Below are 21,239 nucleotides of genomic sequence, written 5' to 3' on the forward strand. Positions count from 1 at the left end.
TACCCCTTTATTTTTGTAGTTTCCGCCTTGTACCATTTCTGGTAGAGCTCCGCGCTGTGATGGACTGGGTTTGCACAGACACCACACTTTCCCTCTCGAGCTGGATGTGCGTTGAGGATATCTATGCCAACATATTTATAATCAAGTGCAGCCGTGAGACAGAAAAGGTATTTTGGTCTGTTGAAAACCACCTTTGTCCGATATCCATGAATTCAGAGGTATTAAATACTTTTCTTAAGTGTGGCAGCTGATTTTAGGAACATACGATTAGGAGCTGGAACAGGACACTCAGTGCCTCCGGCCTGCTTGTCGTTCAACAAGGTTATAGTTGATGTTGTTGTAACCACATTGCTGTGGGCCCCCACTAACCTTGCACATCCCCCCTCTCACCCACTTACTTATCAAGAACTGATCAACTCCTGACTAAAAAATAGTCAAAGACTCTGCTTTACCTTCCCGCCCCCCCCCCCACCCCCAGAGGAAGGGAGTTCCAACGACTAATGACGTTCTGAGATAAAACAATTTGCCTCATCTTTGTACTAAATGGGTGACTGCTTATTTTTTAACACTGACCTCCAACTCTAGTTTCTCCCGCAAGAAGTAACATCCTTTCCACATCCACCCTGTCAAGTCTGCTCAGGATCTTTTATACGTCAATTTCAGTCGCTTTTCACTTTTCTAAACTCCAAGCCTTGATAATCCAAGCTTTCCTAACACAACTTGCACATTCCAGGTATCAGTCTAATAAACCTTCTCTGAACTGCTTGAAAAAGAAAACAAGTTCTGTACATGATACTTCAGGTGCTCTATATAACAGAAGCATAAGCTTCCTACTTCTGTATTTAACTTCCCTCACAATAAACAATAATATTCTGTTAACTTTACTAATTACTTGCAGTACCTGAACACTAATCTTCTGCAGATCATGCAGTAGGACACTTGGGTCCCTCTGTATTCGGAACTCTGCAATCTCTCACCAGTGCCACAGAGAGTGACTCATCAGTGCATTTGAATGGGGAGCCAGGCAGTGAGGTGCCATTTTGGTGATGGAATGGTGGACTGGGGTAGCTTCAACAACACCTGATTGCTTTCCATGTTCAGCGTAACAACTGGCCCCATCATTATTACTCTCGTTAGTCCTGACAAACAGGATTTTTTTTTCTGACTGAAGTAGTTAAAATATTAAATGTAAATGGGAATGAATTCAGCTGCAATGTTTTCAGTGCATGTTAGTTTGTGAAATGGTATAACAAGCTTTTTATATTTTTGTAGCGTTATCCACAGCCTAAGGGTCAGAAGAAAAAGAAGATTGTCAAGTATGGAATGGGAGGCCTCATCATCCTTTTCCTCATTTGCATCATCTGGTTTCCCCTTCTCTTCATGTCGTTGGTCAGATCAGTAGTTGGTGTGGTGAACCACCAATAGATGTGACAGTAACAGTTAAACTTGGTGGCTATCAGGTAACTAGTTATTACGAAGAAATGTGAAAACCCTTGATGTCTAGTTTCAGCGTTGAAGAAAAATTGGTTCCAAGATTTTTTTTCAGGGTATAGTCAATGGACAGGCCAAAAGTAAGTACACTGTCACACTTCCCATGTTGGTCATCCATTTATTAATATTTTAAAATTACTTTTATTATTTTCCTTCCTTTGTCTTTTTGCATCAGGCATATCCTAGCTGAGAGTTAAGACACATTCCCATTTCTTTGCTCCATCATTATAGTCCTCCAGCACTAGATGTTGGAGCCATTGATGACTAGCCTTCCTAGTTAATAGGATGTAAAAGAGAACAGGTTTAGACCCAAGCTCCACCATCCTCGGATGCAGTACTTGGTAAAATGCTGCTGATCAATCAGGTCTGTTGTTGTTGTTCTGAGGTTTTCCATCTACAGTTTGCTTTAGCTTCACTGTAGGTGCTAGTACTGTGATTTTATTTTTGTCTTGCCTGATGCCAGCTGCCTTTCTGAAACAGGCTGGCAGCCACCAGAAATGTCCAGGAACTAAAGGTGAGAGGCAATTTACCTATCATGGTTCATTAAATTAGCCTACCTCTTGCTCCTCCTTCCCACAGCCTATTGGAAAATCATAACTCTTTGTATAATGACTTATGATTTTCCACCATAGCCCCAAGAATCCTGCTTGGAACATTTTTTGCTCTTCTTGGAAAAAAAACTTTTTTTAGCAGCATGTGGTTAGAATTTGTAGTGCCTGCAGATGTGGAGAGGTGGCATTGTAACCATCAAGAGGGAATTAAATAAATATATAGATCATGTTAGGCAAGTAGTACTTGGTGTCCTGGAAAAGACTTAATCTGTGATTGATAGAGAGTTTTTCTTGTTAGCTGGCATGGCTGCTGCTATTGCTGTAACAATTTGAAAGCTGCATCATCAGCAGGGCACTTTCCTCTCTTCTTTCCCTCCTCCCCCAGGTGAACTCCCAGTAGGAGCCTCAGTCCAGCATGACCCAATGTGATAATGATTTTGACCCACGGAAATAGGTTGATTCACGTGATGCCTAAAGATGGAGTTATTGAGCCTAATGCATCTCCTGCACTAAATCAGCACAGAGAAAATTTGGACCATTACTGTTACCCAGTCATTATGACAAACATCACTGGTTTACTGTGAAATTCAGTCCCTGTTGCTTTGGACAGATGATGCCTCAGATTATGTGGATTGTGATAAAACAATGGTGCTGAATATTAAGCTGTATTGTTGATAAAGTGTGATTAATATAACAAACATTTCTTTATTGTTATGCTTACAGCCCCTGTTTACGATGAGTGCACAACAACATTCGCTCAAACCATTCAACCAAAAGGAATATAATGACCTCTGTTCAATGTTTGAACGCAATCCAGTAAGTTTCTAAGCATATGATTTCATGTTACATATATACAACAGTATAAAGCAAGTATAACCTCCTCAGGTGACACAAATGTGTTAACACCAGTGTCATTTCCTTTCAACTATCACTAGCAAAGAAAAAGCAATAATGGCCTAAAAAAGTTTGACCTTTTGCTAGTAGTTCTGTAAGAAAACTTCTGGCGAAGTCCTCTCCACAGGCAGGTTCTTCCCTGTGAACGGCACAAGTCAGAGACAAGCTGGAAGTAAGATGCTCATGCATCTGTTGGACTGAGCTCTCAGAGAAGCTTTTTGCATCCAACTGTCAATTTTCCACCGAGAATGGTTGGTATAAGTAGCATGGCACCATTCATTTTAGTAAGATCACCAACTTTGAATGGAGAAGTTAAGTTACTTCTGTTTATCATACTTAAGAACATAATTTATTTACAGAATGTGGATGTCTCTGGCAAGTCGAGAGCTTATTGCTATCCTTAATTTCTCCTGAGAAAGTAGAACCTTCTGCTTTCTCAGACATGACAGCCCTTCTGGTGAAGGTCCTCCCACTATACTGTTGGGTACAGAGTTCCAGGTGATGAAGGAATAGAAGCAATGGTGGACCATAAGGCCACTGAAGGTTTTGCCACCATTCAGTGAGATCATGGATGATCTCCAACATCAAATCCACTTCCTTGGTGGTGGTAGGAGAATTAAGATGGAGTTGATGGGCACGTGAGACAGAATAACTTACAAGGAATCAAGCAGGGGAAATACATAGATGGGATGGCTCTGGGAGCCAACAAAGGCTCAATGGGCCAAATGAACACCTTCTGTGTCATGAGAAAATACAAGAAATTGCCTGATTTCTCTTAGCATCCAAAAATCTATCCATCTTAGCCTTGATCACTGAGCACCAACAGTCCTCCAGAATAGAGAATTCCAAAGATTCACAATACTCTGAGTAACAAAATACCTCATCTTGGACCAAAATAGCCAACCCTTCTTTCTCGACTTCCCAAACAAAGAAGACAATCCCTCAGTATAAATCCTGTCATGCCCATCTCTCATTCTCCTGAACTCCAGTAAGCACAGGCCAGTTTAACCCTGTCGTCATGAGCCAAATCCCTCATTGTAGCAATCGGTCTTGTGAACTGATGCTTCATTTTCTCAAAGGCAGGCACAGCATTTTGTCTGCAATTGATGCCTGTCTAAAAAGTATACTGTTTTTCTCTCTTGCACCTTTCCCTAATCATGGTGTAATATTTATGACTGCAATCTACTGCGATTGTTTCAGAATCCAAGGAGCTTAAATGCAGAAAGATAGTCCTGCAGTTAATCACTGCCTTTCATGGTCTGTGGAAGTCCCAAACACCATACTTTATGTATTCGTTCACAAGCCAAGGATGTCGGTGGCAAAACCAGCATTTATTGTTCATCCCTAATTGCCCCTCAGTTATTCAACTATGCCTCCTAATTCTAGATACTCCTTTTAGCAGAAACGTCCTATCAATCCCCTCAAAATTTTGTCTTTCAATAAAATCATTTCTCCTTCTTCCAAGCTCCAATGAGTATAGCCACATGCTTTCTAACATACTATTATATGTCAAGCCCTTCAGCTTAGGAATCAACCCAGTGAACTTTCTCTACTCTGCCTCCTTTGCAAGTATCTTCTTCCTTGAATATGGAGACCAAAATTATACCCAATCTTCCAACTGCAGTTTCACCAAAGCCTCGTGAGGCTGCATCAAAACCTCTCCATCTTTATTCTCCAGTCTCTTTGCGTTAAAGGTCAACATTCCATTAATGTTGCTAATTGTTGTACCTGCATGCCAACCCTTTCTGTTTCATGTTCTAGGAGCCCCAGATCCCTTTGTACTGCAATATGTTGTAGTCTTACTCCATTTAAAGTATAATTTGATTATTTATTCTTCTTTCCAAGATCATATGTTTATTGGTGAGGACCCCAACCCCAATTTCTTCACATCAGGAGAAACAGTGTGCTAATGGGACCAAAGTGTGTCAATGTGAAAATGGGGAAAGTGTATGAACTCAGTGTGGGTGGGGTTGGGACAGGTGGAGAGGGAGGGGGAAGAGTGCAAGATGAATCCAGTGTGGCTGGAGGGTGCCTCAATGAACGGGGGTGAGAAGGGTTCTCATTGTGACAGGCAGAAACAATTCCGTCATCTGGTTTTGCAAAGGACATTATCAGTTTCTCTTTGAGAAATCGCCCACAATTTTCATTCTGTGAAACAAGCAATAGAATGCCAAGTACACCTGCGGTGTGACTTTTAATGATCCAATATCCCACTGCTCCTTCACACAGCCGCACATCGGAGAGTAATATTAAGAGCTATTTCTGACATGTCAGTCTTTTTGCATGTAAGTTATAACAATCAGGATATTTGGCTCAACCAGAAGGTGTTGACCTTTAAAGTTGTTAATCGGCTGGTACTAGTTTTCGCACTTCAAGTGTATATTTAAGTAGTGATTTAACCGGTGAAATTATCAGCTTATTGGCTCTGCACCAGCGTAATTCCTGACATCTGAATGTTTTCTCTGATCTCCACTCCTGAAGGCTGCTATGCAGTTTATTACACTCTATGGTTATGAGGATGTAATGACGGCACATATTGAGGGAAGTTCGGGGTCACTATGGAGTGTTAGTCCACCCAGTCGCCAGGCAATGATTGCTGAGCTAAACAGCAATGAATCGGTGATGACACTTCGCCTAATGTGGACTTTTCAGAGGTAAGATCATTTTTAATATCAATTCAGCCCTCAGCCCAATGATCCTCTGATCTCCACCCTCCCAGCCAAACCATAAATTAGCTGATCGCCTTTCCCACTTGCAGGCTCCAACCCTTCTTGCAGACCCCCTCACCCATTCCCTGCCACTAACCTGGTTCACTGACCTAACATTAGGTTCCAGTCCTTGGCCAATGATGGTCATCCCTCTGCCTTTCCTGAACCCCTACGTGAACTGCATTTCCAATCCACACTTACACCAGCAAACATACAGTGCCTATTCAGTACCTTGGATGTTGGGTGTTACTGAAATTTGGAGAGGAATCTATGCAGTATATTTGTACGTAAGTAAATCTTGTTTGTGTGACATAATGGAGGTGGGTCACAGACCACTTCCATATACACTATAGTCCCACAACTGTGACCTGTGGGTGGGAAGAGGGAGGAGAGGACCAGTGGGGGAAATTGGGTAGAAGACGGAACAAGCTTCACCAGAATTGCTGAGAAAGAAACAGTAATGCCTGGTTAAACCACACCCCTAATGATATGAAAAATATTTCTTAGAAAGCATTTAAAAATTATAAGATATCTTTATTAGTCACATGTACATCGAAACACACAGTGAAATACATCTTCTGCAATGAGTTTTCTGGGGGCAGCCTGCAAGTGTCGCCAAGCTTCCGGTGCCAATATAACATGCCCACAATTTCCTAACCTGTAGGTCTTTGGAATGTGGGAGGAAACCAGAGCACCCGGAGGAAACCCACGCAGACACAGGGAGAATGTACAAACTCCTTACAGACAGTGGCTGGAATTGAACCCGGGTCGCTGGCACTGTAATAGCATTATGCTAACCGCTACACTACCATGCACTTGAAATTAATTTGAAGCAATTCAAAAGACTTAACTGAAGATTTTTTTTAAATGTATATAGCAATCGATATTGTATAATAGTATATTTAACTTAACCTAAATCATTAAGAAGGCCATTTGGTACCTTTATCTTCAGAGACCTGAATCTAGGTGGAGTACACGAACATGCCTCAGAGAAGCACACCATCGACCTAGAACCAGAAAACCCTGTGCGAGAACAGTTGGCAGGTCTTCTCCTGGGAATGCGAAAGGAACCAGTGTATGCTTTTATTTATTATACTGATTTGAGTACCTACTGATTCTACAGTTACCTTAGATTTGAACTTATTTTAGTGTCGGCCTGTGTGAGAGCAATACTGGACTCCCACATTCTTGAGTATGAAGAAGGCAAATTGGAGGGATGTGAAAGGGTAGTACTCAAAAATTTACTGAAGCGTAATATTGCTATTAGAAATAACTCAAATAATTCAGGCACTTTTGCAAGTATTCATAACTTTGGGCAGTGCACAAATAATCTGATCATCTACTAAGGATCTGCCCCTGTGGCAAAAAATTCAAAAAATTTACAAATCACTAAATAAAGAAATTTCTCCTTATCGCAGTACTAAATAGCCATCCATTGTTGTGACATTACACTCTTTGGGTCCAAATTCCGCCGTGAGAGGAAATCTCCTCATGGCTTTTACCCACTCAGAATCTTTTCAGGGATCGCCCCCCCCCCCCCCCCCCACTCCCCCATTCCTTGAAACTCCAGTGAATAAGGGCCAGATCTACTCAGTCTCTCACAGGACAAAGCCCGCTTCCCTGAAATCAGGAATGCCTGCTGTGGTTATATCACTAATACCATTTACTGCTGTATAGGGAAGAATTATAGAGTTGAGAATGTCATTTCTATTTTGTTAATATTTTTGAAGTGTTATTTTTTATTGCTGTGGAACAGTGATACCTATGTCTCTAGAACCGTGGGCTGGATCTCACTCACTGATGTCAGTGGTTAGAACAGCATAGCACAGAAACAGGCCCCTTGGCCCACCATGTCTGTGCTAACCATGATGCCAATCTAAACTAATCCCATCTGCTTGCACATGATCTGTATCTGTCTACTCCCTGCCTGTTCATGTGCCTGTCTAAATGCCTCTTAAACACTGCTATGGTATCTGCTTCTACCATCTATCTGGCTGCACTTTCCAGGAACCAACCACTCCCTGTGTAAAATAAATAAATAAATAGATAGATAGATAGATAAAGCAAGCAAGCAAGCTTGCCTCATAAATCTTCTTCAGGCTTTCTCCCTTTTACCTTAATCCTATTTAACATTTCCACCCTGGGGAGAAAGATTCTGACTATCTACCCTATCTATATAGACCCTCTACCCTATCTATGCCTGTCATAATTTTATATATGTCTATCAGGTCGCCCCGACACTCTAATACTCTAGAGAAAACAATCCAAGTTTGTCCAACCTTTCCTTACAGCCATATCAGACAACATCTGCACCCTCTCCAAAGCCTCCACATCCTTATGGTAATGCAACGATCAAAATTGCAAACAATCCAAATGTGGCCTAACCAAATTTTATACAGCTGCAACATGACTTCCCAATTTTTATTCTCAACACCACAACCAATGAAGGGAAGCATGCTGTACACCTTCTTTACCACCCTGTCCACTTGTGTTGCCACATACAGGGAGTAATGGACTAGCACCCCAAGACCCCTCTGCAGATCAATGCTCCTAAGGGTCCTGCCATTAACTGTGTACTCTTGCATTTTACCTTCCAAAATGCATCACCTCACACTTGTCTGGATTAAACTCCATCTGCCATTTCTCTGTCCAGATTCCCAACTGATCTATATTCTGCTGTATCCTTTGACAACCTTCCTGGCTTTCCACAACTCCACCAATTTTTCTGTCATCTGGCAGTAGATCCAGGACTTCCCTGTGTGCACCGTTGGACACAGTGTTTACATTGGGAATCGTTTCTTGGATCCTGTGCCAAGTTAGAACTGGTGCCAGTGATTACAGTGGAGATTGTAGGGCTGCATGTTAGGAAGTTTCAAGGAGGTTGTGTTTCTTTTTTTTAAATTATTTTGCTTTAAAGTTTTTTAATTATTTGTAACTTTTTTTTAAGAGGTTTTAATTACCTTTTCAACCTAGAACATAGAACATTACAGCATCATACAGGCCCTTCAGCCCACAATGTTGTGCCGACATTTTATCCTGCTCTAAGATCTATCTAACCCTTCCCTCCACATTCATGTGTCTAAGAGTCTCTTAAATGTCCCTAATGTATCTGCCCCCACAACCTCTGTGTTCCATGCACCCACCACCCTCTGTGTAAAAAAAACTTACCCCTGACATTCCCCTTATATCTTCCTCCAATCACCTTAAAATTATGTCCCCTCGTGTTGGCCATTATCGCCCTGGGAAAATGTCTCTGACTGTCCACTCAATCTATGCCTCTTATCATCTTGTACACCTCTATCAAGTCAATTTATTTAAAACTTCCAAATAATGTAATATTTTAATTTATTTACTACACCTCTGAAGTTTTTAAGAGGTCTCTGAATGTCAGAGATGTTTATAAACTATTAAAATACCCTCAAAACTTTGACCCTGCTTTGAAGCAGGGTTTGCTAGCTGGCATGTTCTCAGAGTTGAGGCATTAGTATATTACCGGAGGACCCTACTGCATTCTCGACCATCCATCTGGAGCCTGGGATGCTTTGAACCAGCAAGATAAACCGTCTGCATTTGGGCTGGGTCAATATGGGACTAGGAATAGCATGGTCAGTACTTCTTGCAGAGGGATCAAGCAAGGATGATCTGCCCAATAAATTGCTTAGTACTCTGAAGTGTTTCCAAATAAAAATAAAGCAAGCTCTCCCTGCTTCATAATACTTTTCACCTTTATTAATAACACTAATATTCACTGATGCAAAATCTATTCATGTACAATGTGAAACCTATCAGCAAAGGAACGGGAGAGTACAGATATTCTATCAGAGATAAAGAGAGATTAGCAGGGTGGATGCTGAGAGGCTGCTTCCCCTAGTTCATGAATTTTGAATAGTTTCAGAATATGGGGTCAATTATTTAGGGCTGGACAAATTTCTTTGAGTAGTGGATTGAATAGCTATGGAATTCTTTACCTTGTAGAGCTGTGGATATTCACTCATACAGAATATTAAGATATGAGATAAATATATCTGGAGGAATTGAAGAAAATGGTGATTGGACAAGGTGAACTTAAGGCACAGGATCACCCATGGTCTTATTGTAAGGTGTAGCAACCTCCAAGTACCTTAGAGCCTGCTCTTTCTCTTTCTTCTGTTCTGAAGGTTATGGAAGTTTAGAGAATGTTGAATATGGTCAGAGGTTGGAAACTAAAGTATCTAAAAGAGCCTGACCAAATATTTCTGTTAGCTAAAGTGACTGTTATATGTTGAAGTTAATTTGTTTAATAACCCTAATGCTAAAAAAACTGCAAAACGTGAAAATTGACATGTGATGGTTGATTTGTGTATTACTTGTGAGGCAAGGTTATGGAGTGAATGCACATCATGTAACTTTCCTTCTTTGGATTTAGTGAGTGAGTTTCGTGATGTTAACACGCAGAATTTCCTGGGACATGCTTACTTTGCATTACTCCCCATTAGAGATGCTGCATTGCAGAACTGCCCCTGTACGACAGACAGAATATGTTAATCTGATGTTTCTGTATGACTGTTACAGACTGATTTCACACATGTTGCCAAAGTACATTAGAGCTCCAAATGGGCCAGATGCCAAACCTGTTGAACAGATGTATCCAGGTAAAAATTACTTTCTTTATCTAGTTAGGAAATTTCACCTGTCTTTAAAATGACAATTGAAAATCTTTACTGACAAAATCCTTTGCTGATTGCTGTAAGTAACTTACTGTTGTATATTACAATTTTCACCAGGAAGCCTTAGCTTCTTTTTGGTATAATGTGGTCTCGTGAACAATTCTTCTACGATATATTGAACTAACTTAATTAGATTAAAATAAATCCAGAGGAAAACTGTTTCTTTTCTAGAACTAAAGTTGAACATGTCCTATAACCTTTCCTTTCCTCTTTTACCCTATTGCTAAGCAGATTTGTGATTTTGATTTTCATGAATGTAAAAATGTGTGATTAAAATTTCATCCTTAAACAAATACAGTACACCATACAGAAATCCCAGGTGTGTAAAACATGGGGATTCTGATCTCAAAGAAGAACTGTAGCTGATTCACCCGATGATTTTGCAACTAGACATGTATATTGATTGTGCTGATAATACGGTACACTGATCAATAACATATGTCACTATTATACAGTGATAAAACTTTGCAATGAAGGAGCCGGTAGCAAGTACTCTGTGTGGAACTTTGCCCTTCGTAATAACATATTGACAAGAAAAATCATAATTGTGTAGTTAGGCCTACTGATTTTTTTTCCTTTTCTAAACTAATTCATTAACAACTTGTCATTATTGATAGAGCATGAAAATAGTTATCTAAACGTGACAATGGAACTGCAAAGGCATGTTGGTAAGAATGCAGATGATTCCGATGGTATCTTGGAATGGTGGGTGATACAAACCAAAACTGAAGAATGTAAACAAAACGAGTGCAATGAACTGCAGATGGTCATCTTTAGTGACAAGGTCAGCCCACCAAGCCTTGGTTTCCTTGCTGGACATGGGTAAGGTTCTTTCACAAATATAACAGCAACAGTTGTCATTTTCTTTATTTTGCAAAGCTTTAATAAAATATTCTACATTGTAATGAATGCAGTAGCAATGGAAATTATTAAATATTAAGTTATGAACTTAGTTAATTTGATTCTGCCATATCTCAAAATGTATTTAAGCAAGTCAGTGAAAATGGGTTAAGCACAGGGGGTGGACCTATTACGTGACCATTTAATCCTTCTATTTCCTTGAGCAGAGAAGGCACCTGCTTGACTCAGATAGGAGTTTTATAAATACTTGTAAATCAGGGACATAAATCATCAATAGCACGCTAATACAATTGTACCTGCCTGCTCTGAATAGCCTCTACTGTTCTACCATCCCTTTGGTGCCTTCGCTAAAGTCTTCAATTGAAGGAGCCTGCAACTCACAGAACCCTGGAATTACAATTGATAATTCTCCCCTACAACCACCCTGTGCCCTCAATTTCTCCTTTGCAGAACAAAAGCCCAGCATATCATCATCCTAGTATTGTCCTAGAATTTCTGAAGCCCCCAGTATATATAAAAAAAATTCAGAAATTATTTGATAAATGATTTTCAGCTATTTTAGCTAATTGTAAATGTCTTATTCAAAAGCATTATCAAGTACTTTAAAAGTTAAAAAATTCTACCTGTAGAAGTTCCACAGCAGCTTAAACCAATTAAGTAATTCTGAGTTGTTGGAGTAGTAAAGGGAAAATTCTTGCAGGACTCTGATTTCTACTGTGAAAAGATAGGTGCTCCTTGCTGGAGGTGGGCTGGAACCCACAACCTTCTGACCAAAAGAAGCTGGACCACTATTTGTTGTGAAGCAGGACTGAGAATGAAAGAAGTGTTAAGAGTGAAAATGAAAAATCATTGTCTCTTAAAGAATTGACAGATGAAATGAAAGAGAGTCAATCTAATGCTGATCATATTTCTAAATGGAGAGGCTTGCTGAGTTGGATTGTCTTTCCTTACCTCTTGCTTTTCTTATTTTTCAGAATAATGGGTCTTTACATCTCAATTGTGCTAGTTGTTGGGAAGTTTGTGCGAGGCTTCTTCAGTGAAATCTCCTATTCCATCATGTTTGAGGAGTTGCCTTGTGTGGATCGTATCTTAAAACTCTGCCATGATATTTTCCTTGTGAGGGAAAATGGAGAATTGGAAGTGGAAGAAGAACTCTATGCCAAACTGATCTTCTTGTACAGATCACCTGAAACGATGATTAAGTGGACTAGAGAGAAGGATTAACAACATTCTTTGTTTGTATTTCTTTCTTTCTGCTTCTGTCTTTCTTTTATTCTCTTCCTCTGCCCTCTCTTTCCTCTCTACTGAGCCAAGATGAATATGCACATCCTGATTGGTTACAGATTTACCTCAGATTGCCACAAATCTCTTGTGCCTTCTTTAATCGCAATTATTCATTCCTGGTGAAGCAACTTTCCTTCACTAGTTTTAATATGATGAACTTAATGCCTTAGTAAACAAACACTACTCAAAGAGTTGTATTTAAATCCTCAAATGAATCAGTGGCAATGTTGTATTGCTGAAGGCTGCATATTGAATAGGGAAGAAACTGGGCTGTCTTCTTTCTAGCATCTGCCTGCACCAAAAAGAGGTTTCTTATTAAATACTCATTTTGACTGGTCATTTAGCTTGGGTCAGAATTATAGAACAGGTTATTTATCCAAGACAACCGGAAAAACAAACATATTGTATACTTTCATGGGGAAACTTGAAGAAGACTGACAATACAGTTCTACTTCCTGATGGACAAAGTTTCAAGTTGTTCACAGTTCTGTAAAGAAACCACAGGGAAATGGAGACCTTATACATTATTGACACATTTTTATATTTTTTAAAAGAGTATTTTTGGAAAACATGCTTGCCTGAAGACCATTTATTCAAAAATATTATTGATGTCTTGAAATACTACTGTCCCATAGGAACTCTCAGTAAAACTACACAATGAGAAGAATCAGTGGAAGGTTGTCAGGTCAAAACTAGGAAGTTGGATTGCTTCAGTAAGGTTACAACTCCATTAGTATGACACTGCAGCATCATAACTATATCAAATGAGCATTTTCTTCTATATCTTGTTTATTATACACACTTTCAAAGTGATGAATTTATGGCCCAGTGTAATTTTCCAAAAGTGCCTCCGATCCTCTCTCTAATCTGGCTGCAATATTTGTAAAGTTACTATTTTGGAATAACTTTAACGTTCAATGGGGCTTTTGTGCAACAAGCCAGTCATAAAACTCTTTGTTAAAGATCATGTTGTAGTTGATTGTAATTACAAGATATCCATATATATTATATGTAAATGGAAAGTATTTGTAAGGAAAATAGAATGATAAAAGTTGATATTTTGTTTCTAAATTAAAGTCATTTGAATGACTATGATTGTGTATTTTCCTACTTGTGGGTAATAAAACCTGATTCCTTGGCTGGGACACAGATTAATTGCATGCAATCTGATACATAGTTGAAGGCTGTTACATCATTGTTAACGTGGCTTTAATTGCTTACTGGGTGTTACTGGATGAGGGGATAACAAAATTTCAAAATCAAGACATCTCCAATCTGATTTGAGAAGCTCTCTTGCTTTTTTTCTAGTGTTTCTCATCGATTCCAAATTTGACAGACAGCAATATGCTGAGCTAAAATTACATTATTATCATTATTGCAATATTCAATAAAGCAGCGACGTTCAGGCAAAATTTTAAATCCTTGGGGGAAGCAAGTACTCTATTTAAAGGGGTTAACCGAAGTTTAATATTTCATTCATGATTGTCTTGTAAGCAGGTATTTGCAGCTCAATAATTGAGTTTTAATTATATCCTCTGGAGATCTCCCACTCCTTGCTTCCAAGAAATGGCCTGGAATTGAAAAGCTATTTAAGAAACCAAAGGCTGGAAATGTTCCAAAGATATTGTGGCCTAGTTTAAAAAGCAGGAGATGGAAGTTCAGTTTGCAATGGTACAATTTATTCTTAAGCTAAACAGTGGCTTATCGCTCCCCTTGATGATTTAACTAATATAATTCTGACTAAAGTCCAGAACTTTTTAACTTATATAATTTCTTGTGTTTTGAAATCTGTTATTTGTAATAGTAAAACGTATTCAATTTCATTTTGCGTCTACTGCATTCAGCGTGAACCTACCATTGTATCAAAGATGATAAAATCTTTTAACTATAAACAACACTGCATCAAAGTGAAGACTTGAAGGAGGAAAAGAATACAATTCCTCCAGATTCAGATGGAATAAAACAGGTCCTGCAAGTGATGTGATATATTAAAGTGCGAAAAGGGTAGCATTATTTAACACAAGCATACATTATTTAGTAAGTTTATCCTAAGTTAATAGTCAAAGTTAATTGTTTTTTTTTGCAGTTAAATTCTTGCAGGCTGTGTTTTCTTTGAGGCTGAAGCTTGCAGTCTTCATGTGAGCAGGTAACCAGGGTACCTTAAGTGGGGCCTCCCATTGTAATTGTGACCTTTCCAATTGAAATGAATTAAATTCAGCTGTTTGGACTAGAGCTGTCTGAGTGAATAAAGAGAGAGACACAGAAACCACAGCATGGTTTTTGCACAGTGGATTGTAGTCTGGGCTTTGGTGAGTAGCAACAGGTGGGTATTTCAACTTTACTATTTTCATTCATGGAACTAAAGGTACAGGTATGTGTGGTAGTGGATGTAGCTCACTGGTGTGTATCAAAGAGTTGGGTATCTTGCACCTCTTAACTCTTTCAGGTTCTTGGATTACAATAGCTGGTGTTTAAAGCAGAAGGTGGTTCCTTGGCATAACAAGAACTCTAAAGGGACATGACTAAATTCTGAGTCCAAGAGTGTGGCAGGAGAACTTGGGCCTCTTGGAATGCTCCTCCTGCAATATGTGGGAATTAGGGGAGAGTTCTGCGGTTCCAGGTGACTGTCTGTGCAGGAAGTGTATCCAGCTGCAGCTCCTGACTGACTGACCAACCACACTGCACAGCTGGATCTGTGGACGGACTTGCTATGGCACATCCATGATTCTGAGGACATTGTGTTTAGTGAGCTGGCCACACTGAAAGTGATAGCTGCACAGGCAGAAAAGTGGTGGGTGACCAGCAGGAAGAAGCAGGTAGTGCCCACCCCCTCTCTAACAGATATATCACGTTGGATACCGTCAGGGCTGATGGTCCTCAGGGGAAAGCAGCAACAACCAAGTTTACAGTGTCACGATCAGCTGTGCTGCGCGGTAGGGCAGCTGAAATGACGGGGGACTCGATTGCAAGAGGAGCAGACGGACATTTCTGTGGCCGTGGTCGAGACTCTCGAATGGTTTGGTGCCAGGGATGTCTTAGTTCAGCTGAACAGCAAATGGTTGTGGTGCATGTGGGTATCAACAACATGGGCAGAAAAAGGGATGAAGTCCTGCAACAAAAATTTAGGGAGTTGGGCTCGTAATCTCTGGATTAGTTTCAATAATGTCAGCTCCTGAGTATATGAATAAGAAGATGGGTCAGATGAATGCATAGCTAAAGGGATTTTTGTAGGAGGTAAGGCTTTTAGACTTTTGGATATTGGAAATATTTCTGGGTTAGGTGGGACCTGTAAAATCAGAACAAGAGGCAGCTGAACTAGAATGGATCCAGTATCTTGCTAGGAGGTTTGCTAGTGGTGTTGGGGAGATTTTAAACTAATTTGGCAGGAGGATAGGACACAGTACATGTACAATTGGGGGACATAAGGCACCTCGAGTACCATAAGGCTAAATTGCAAGGAGCCTGACTGGTAAGGCAGATGAACTGGGAGCATTAATGAGCACGTGAGAATATGATATTGTTGCAGTTGTTGAGATGTGGTTGGAAAAAGGCAAAACTCGTAACTCAACCTTCCATGGTGTAGAAGTTTCAGGTGGGATTGTGGGGGAATGTAAAGAGGAATTGATCGAGGAGAATGAGGTAGGAAGACTCTTCAAAATTAGGCCATGTGGGTAGAGTTTAGAAGTAAGGGGCAATCATTTTGCTGGGATTATACTACAGGCCTCCCAACAGTCAGAGGAGAAAGAAGAGCAGATAAGTAGGCAAATAACAGGTGCAAGAGGACTAGGCTTGGTAGGGGATTTCAACTTCCCCAATATTAACATGGATGGCCTTAGAATGAAAGGATTTGATGAGGTGAGTCTTTTATAATACACACAGGAGAGCTGCTTGTGCCAGTATGTAAATGGTCTGACTAGGGTAGGGGCAGTGTTGGACCTAATCCTAGGGCAAGTAGATGCAAGCACTTTGGAATAATTGACCATAGCTTGGTATGTTTCGAAGTCTAATGAAATGGGATAAGGATAGTCCAGAAATTCAGAATTAATGAGGGTGGGGCCGTGGATGTTGTATACATGGGTTTTAGTAAATCTTTCCTCAAGGTCCCTCATGGTAAAATGATCCAGGAGATTAAATCACATGGAATCCATGGAGATTAGATTTAAAATTAGCTTGGCCATAAAAGACTGGTGATGGAGGGATGTTACTGTGACTAGAGGACTGTGACCGGTGGTGTTCTGCAAGGATCAGTGCTGGGACCTCTGTTTGTGATTTTGTATATAAATGATTTGGATGAAAATGTAGGCGGGCTGATAAGTAAGTTTGCAGATGACACAAAAGTGGCAGTGTTGTAGGTGGTTGCCAAAGGATTCTGCAGAATATAGACCAGTTGTCAATGTGAGCAGAAAAATGGCAAATGTAGTTTGGACAAGTGTGAGTTGTTGCATTTTGGGAGGTCAAGTATACTTGAAATTATACAGTAAATGGCAGGACCCTTGGGAGTGTTGAGGTACAGAGGGATCTTTGGGTGCAGGTCCATGGCTCCCTGAAAGTGGCAACACAAGTGGATAAAGCTGGCATACGGCATGTTTGCCTTCACTGGTTGTGGTGCTGAGAAAAATTGGGAAGTCATGTTGCAGCTATATAAAACTTTGGACCACATTTGTCGTATTGTGTGCAGTTCTGGTCACCATACTATAGGAAGGATGTGGAGGCTCTGGAGAGGATGCAGAAGTTGTTCACCGGGATACTGGAGCAACAAACAATCTGGAGGAAGTAAGTGGGTTGAGCAGCATCTGAGGGGTGGGTGGGGAATGGAATTGTCAAAATTTGGGGTCAAAACCCTGCATCAGGACTTTCCTCCCCCTCAGATGCTGCTTGACCTGCTGAGTTCCTCCAGCTGACTGTTTTTCCAGATTCCATCATCTGCAGTCTCGTCTTCACTGGGATGTTGCTTGGATTGGAGTGTATTAGCTATAAGGAGAGGTTGGACAAACTTGAATTGTTTACTCTGGAGCATTGGTGGCTGAGGGGCAATGTGATAAAAGTATATAAAATTGAGGCATAGATAGTTAGTCTTTTTTCCCAGGGTGGAAATGTCAAGTACTGGAGGGTGTACCTTTAAGGAAAGAGGGGCAAGTTTAAAGGAGATTTACAAGGCAAGGTTTTTTTTTATTGGGAGTGATGCATGCCTGGAGCACCCTGCCAGGGGAAGTGGCAGAAGCGGGTACAATAGCAACATTTAGGAGGCATTTAGACAGGCACATAAACAGACTGGGAATATAGACCACGAGCAGGCAGATGGGACTAGTTTGGATTGGCATCAGTGTTAGCACAGACACTGGGCTGAAGGGCCTGTTCCTGTGTTGTACTGTTCTATGTAATTGCAGGAAGGCAAATTTCAATGTCTTTAAATGGGACCTGGCAAACATGGACCTGGAGCAACTACTTGTAGGTAAATCTATATTTGGGAAGTGGGAGCTTTGGTTTTCAAAGAGAACTAGTGAGAAAAACATTTTGGGAAAAGGAAATGGTGTTTATAAAGTCAAATAATTGACCTCCAATATTTTCACATTTGATTTAATTAGCAGGAAATGGCAAAGGAATATATTCACTGGGTGTAAAATGTGCTGCCAATTGACTATTGGTTTTTTTGTACTTCCTACCAAGGTGAATTTAAAATTACGTTTCAATCTGTTCAATTCATTAAATGTCATAGATCAGTGTCTTATAAATAGGAACACTATTAGAATACGCTTTATAAAATACTCCATGAAAAGTGCTGAAAGCAAATATTACAACTGGATTTAGAGTGATGTATCCACATCTTGTTAAATGACGTTATTTCTGGTGGTGTAATTTTACTTTAGTATGTTTGACAAATCATTGCTTGATTAATTGTTGGCACGTTTAGGGGATGGTGTTATTCAATTGCCTTTTGCAAGTATTCCCTCTTAATATTTGTATTGGTCAATTGAATTAGGCAGGCAATTTAAATTTGTCTACCTTTTGTCTGCTGAATTAAAATTTAAACATTGGGTTTGTGTCAACTACAAGATTCAATTTTTCATTTTTATTCATTCATGGATGTGGATGTTGCTGGCAATACAGGCATTTATTATCCATCCCTAATTGACCCCTATACTAAGCAGCTTGCTACATTATTCAGTGGTAGTTCAACTGAATCTGGAGATGCGCATGTGCCAGACCAGATAACATGGCAGACTTCCTCTCCAGAAGTACATTGGTGAACCAAATGGGGTTTTTTTTGGGCAACAATACAATGGTTACTGACACATTTAATTCAGATTTATTAAATTTCCTCTGGATACTAATCTAGTAGTTTACCCAATATGCTGCCTGTGTCTTCCATTGTTACATCTTTGGAAATTATTTTGAAAATTTACTTGACAAGCTTATTAGTGTGAATAATTATTTATTTTGTTACCGATTGCATTTTAATTGGTTTGTAGGGATATGGCCATTGTAGTCATCACCAATTAACATGAGTTGCACAAACTATTTTTGATCAAAGATAATCCATATCTGATTCTACCTTTGACTAAGAATTCAGACCTGAGTTGTTTTATGATGGAGTGAATTTGATGTCCATACTTCTAAGTATTAAATTTCTTTAATTATAATCAATGATGGTTCTTATTGTTGAATGTTAACTTTAGGAGTAAAATGTCATGTTTGATTTGTTTTGAAAGGGTCCTTACTATATCTCCAACTTTCCATACTGATATTAATTTCAATCTGTTGTAGTTAAGAATTTTAAAATCGTGTGTATTTCACTTTTTACAAGTCCCAGAGGTGGTATTTGTGCAGAATTCTGCATCGGTTATACAGGAAATATTGATAAAATGCAAAATCACTGGATTTATAAAATACAAATGTTCTGTAAAAGGGATTTAGTAATCTTTTCATCATCAGTCTTTTACAGTACATCTGGGACTAATGATGAACAGGTATGGGATCTCTGGTACAGGAAAAAGAACTGATGGAGAGGCCTCTAATATTCCTCAAGTGGGCTGGGGGTATTGTAAAATTGCAACTCTCGTTTGGCTCTGATATTTAAAAGTGCAAGTGTTATTAAAATAGATTTTGTTGTTGAAATTGCATATTTTGTAGATATGGTATGCTTTTTAAACAAAGCAAATTTTAAAAGTTCACAGGCCTTTTTAGTGTCTGCATACTTGAGTTTGAAGTTTAATCCTTGCGAAACTTCGTTTACTTGCCAATTTTGGCTTCTCCAACATTAGGCAATTCAAATAATGTACCTCAGTTTAAGTAGTTTTTTTGTTTATTCATGCAGAAGCCTTACAAATTACTCAAATCCTCCATACAAAGCATCTACAACAGGAAATTGAACAGAATTAGTAATACTGTGGCATTTGGCACAGATTCATGCACACAGAGGACCTTTGTGGTTCCTGTCAGATGCTGGCAGCTGCTGTTGTTTTTTTGTGTGTGGGGAAGTGAGTCAGTACTTATTCTGCCTCTGTCAGCCACAGTAGTGGGTTAAAGCCTGCTGTTGGGCGAAGGGAAAATACAGTTGAGGTGGGACATAAATGTCATGCAGCATCCACACCTGGAACTAGCCCAATCAACTCTAGTACTGAGTGACCCCATGCTACTCAAATGTGGACTGATCAAGAGATCACTGATCACGATGTAAGATGGCAGCAATCTATAACGAGCTCCACTGAATCATCTAACTTAATACTACCTATTGAAAAGAGTCTAGGAATACTGTATGCAAGACATTGAGTGATTAGTGCATACACTAATTGCTTGAAGTTTTTTCCTTCAAAAGCTGGCAGTGAAGGAAGTGTGTGTTGCACAATTTATGATATTATTTGCTGTGTGGCTGGCACCAGGCAAGCACTAAGATGAATCTGTCTGGTACCACCAATTACTAGTGTAATCTATGTACAGAAAATGGCTGCTTTGAGCTTTTTTTGTTAAATGTGAAAAGTTACACCTATCCACTCAATTTCAGGGATTTTTTTTTTTAGAAAGACCTTGTCCAAATATCATTTGGAGCTAATTCAACTACTTACTTGGTGATCCCTTGAATCTGTGCATTGTATAGTGGGGCAGAAGAGCGTTTGGCTCCTATCCCTGCTGCAGCAGAAAAAATGGAGGACTAGTTGAGTTTCCCACTTTCTTTTCTTCCAGAATCCTACTGGGGTGAATTGGCTTAGGAGAAAATTAAAGAAAACTAATCAAACTACAGATGCTGGAAGAACTTGGCCAGTCAAGTAGCATCTATAGAAAGAGAAACAAGGTAACATTTCGGGTCAGGGACCCTTCCTCCAAACTGTGGGAAGAGTAGAGTAGTTACAGTTTACAAAACAGAGCTGGGGGAAGGAGTGAGATGCAAGGCAAGAGCAAGAGACTGTGATGCTGGAATCTGGAGCAACTTGTCAGGTTGAGCAACCTCTGTGGGAATGAGGAAAGGAATTATCAACATTTTGGGTCAAAACCCTGCATCCAGACTAAATGGAGATTAGTTAAAGATAGATCAGGTGATAAGGAGCGCAAGTATTGATCATTAGGGAGGCATGTTCATTCCAGGAAGTTGCAAAGGCCCGGACTGAAGATAAGATTTTTGTTCCTCAAAACATGGCCTTTGGTCAGAATTTTAATGTGGGATACTTGTTAAAAATCTTGTACAAGCTTGAGAAATGTTGAAGTAAAACCAAACTTATACAAATTGCTTGTAAATGGAGTTTATTCAA

At 39.7% G+C, this 21,239-nt stretch overlaps 1 protein-coding gene across 1 annotated transcript in view; it reads left to right on the top strand.

The window, feature by feature from the left end:
- piezo1 (piezo-type mechanosensitive ion channel component 1) overlaps positions 1-13,626 on the top strand; it is a 217,726-nt gene extending 204,100 nt beyond the window's left edge. The window contains 9 exon segments of the mRNA XM_052028089.1: positions 20-167; positions 1,273-1,414; positions 1,417-1,460; positions 2,766-2,858; positions 5,418-5,590; positions 6,597-6,719; positions 10,196-10,275; positions 10,968-11,172; positions 12,186-13,626. Coding sequence (XP_051884049.1) covers positions 20-167; positions 1,273-1,414; positions 1,417-1,460; positions 2,766-2,858; positions 5,418-5,590; positions 6,597-6,719; positions 10,196-10,275; positions 10,968-11,172; positions 12,186-12,435 — 1,258 coding nt within the window. The 3' untranslated portion in view covers positions 12,436-13,626.
- Positions 13,627-21,239: the final 7,613 nt, after the last annotated feature.

Source organism: Pristis pectinata, chromosome 13, assembly GCF_009764475.1.
Source record: "Pristis pectinata isolate sPriPec2 chromosome 13, sPriPec2.1.pri, whole genome shotgun sequence".
Taxonomy (NCBI): domain Eukaryota; kingdom Metazoa; phylum Chordata; class Chondrichthyes; order Rhinopristiformes; family Pristidae; genus Pristis; species Pristis pectinata.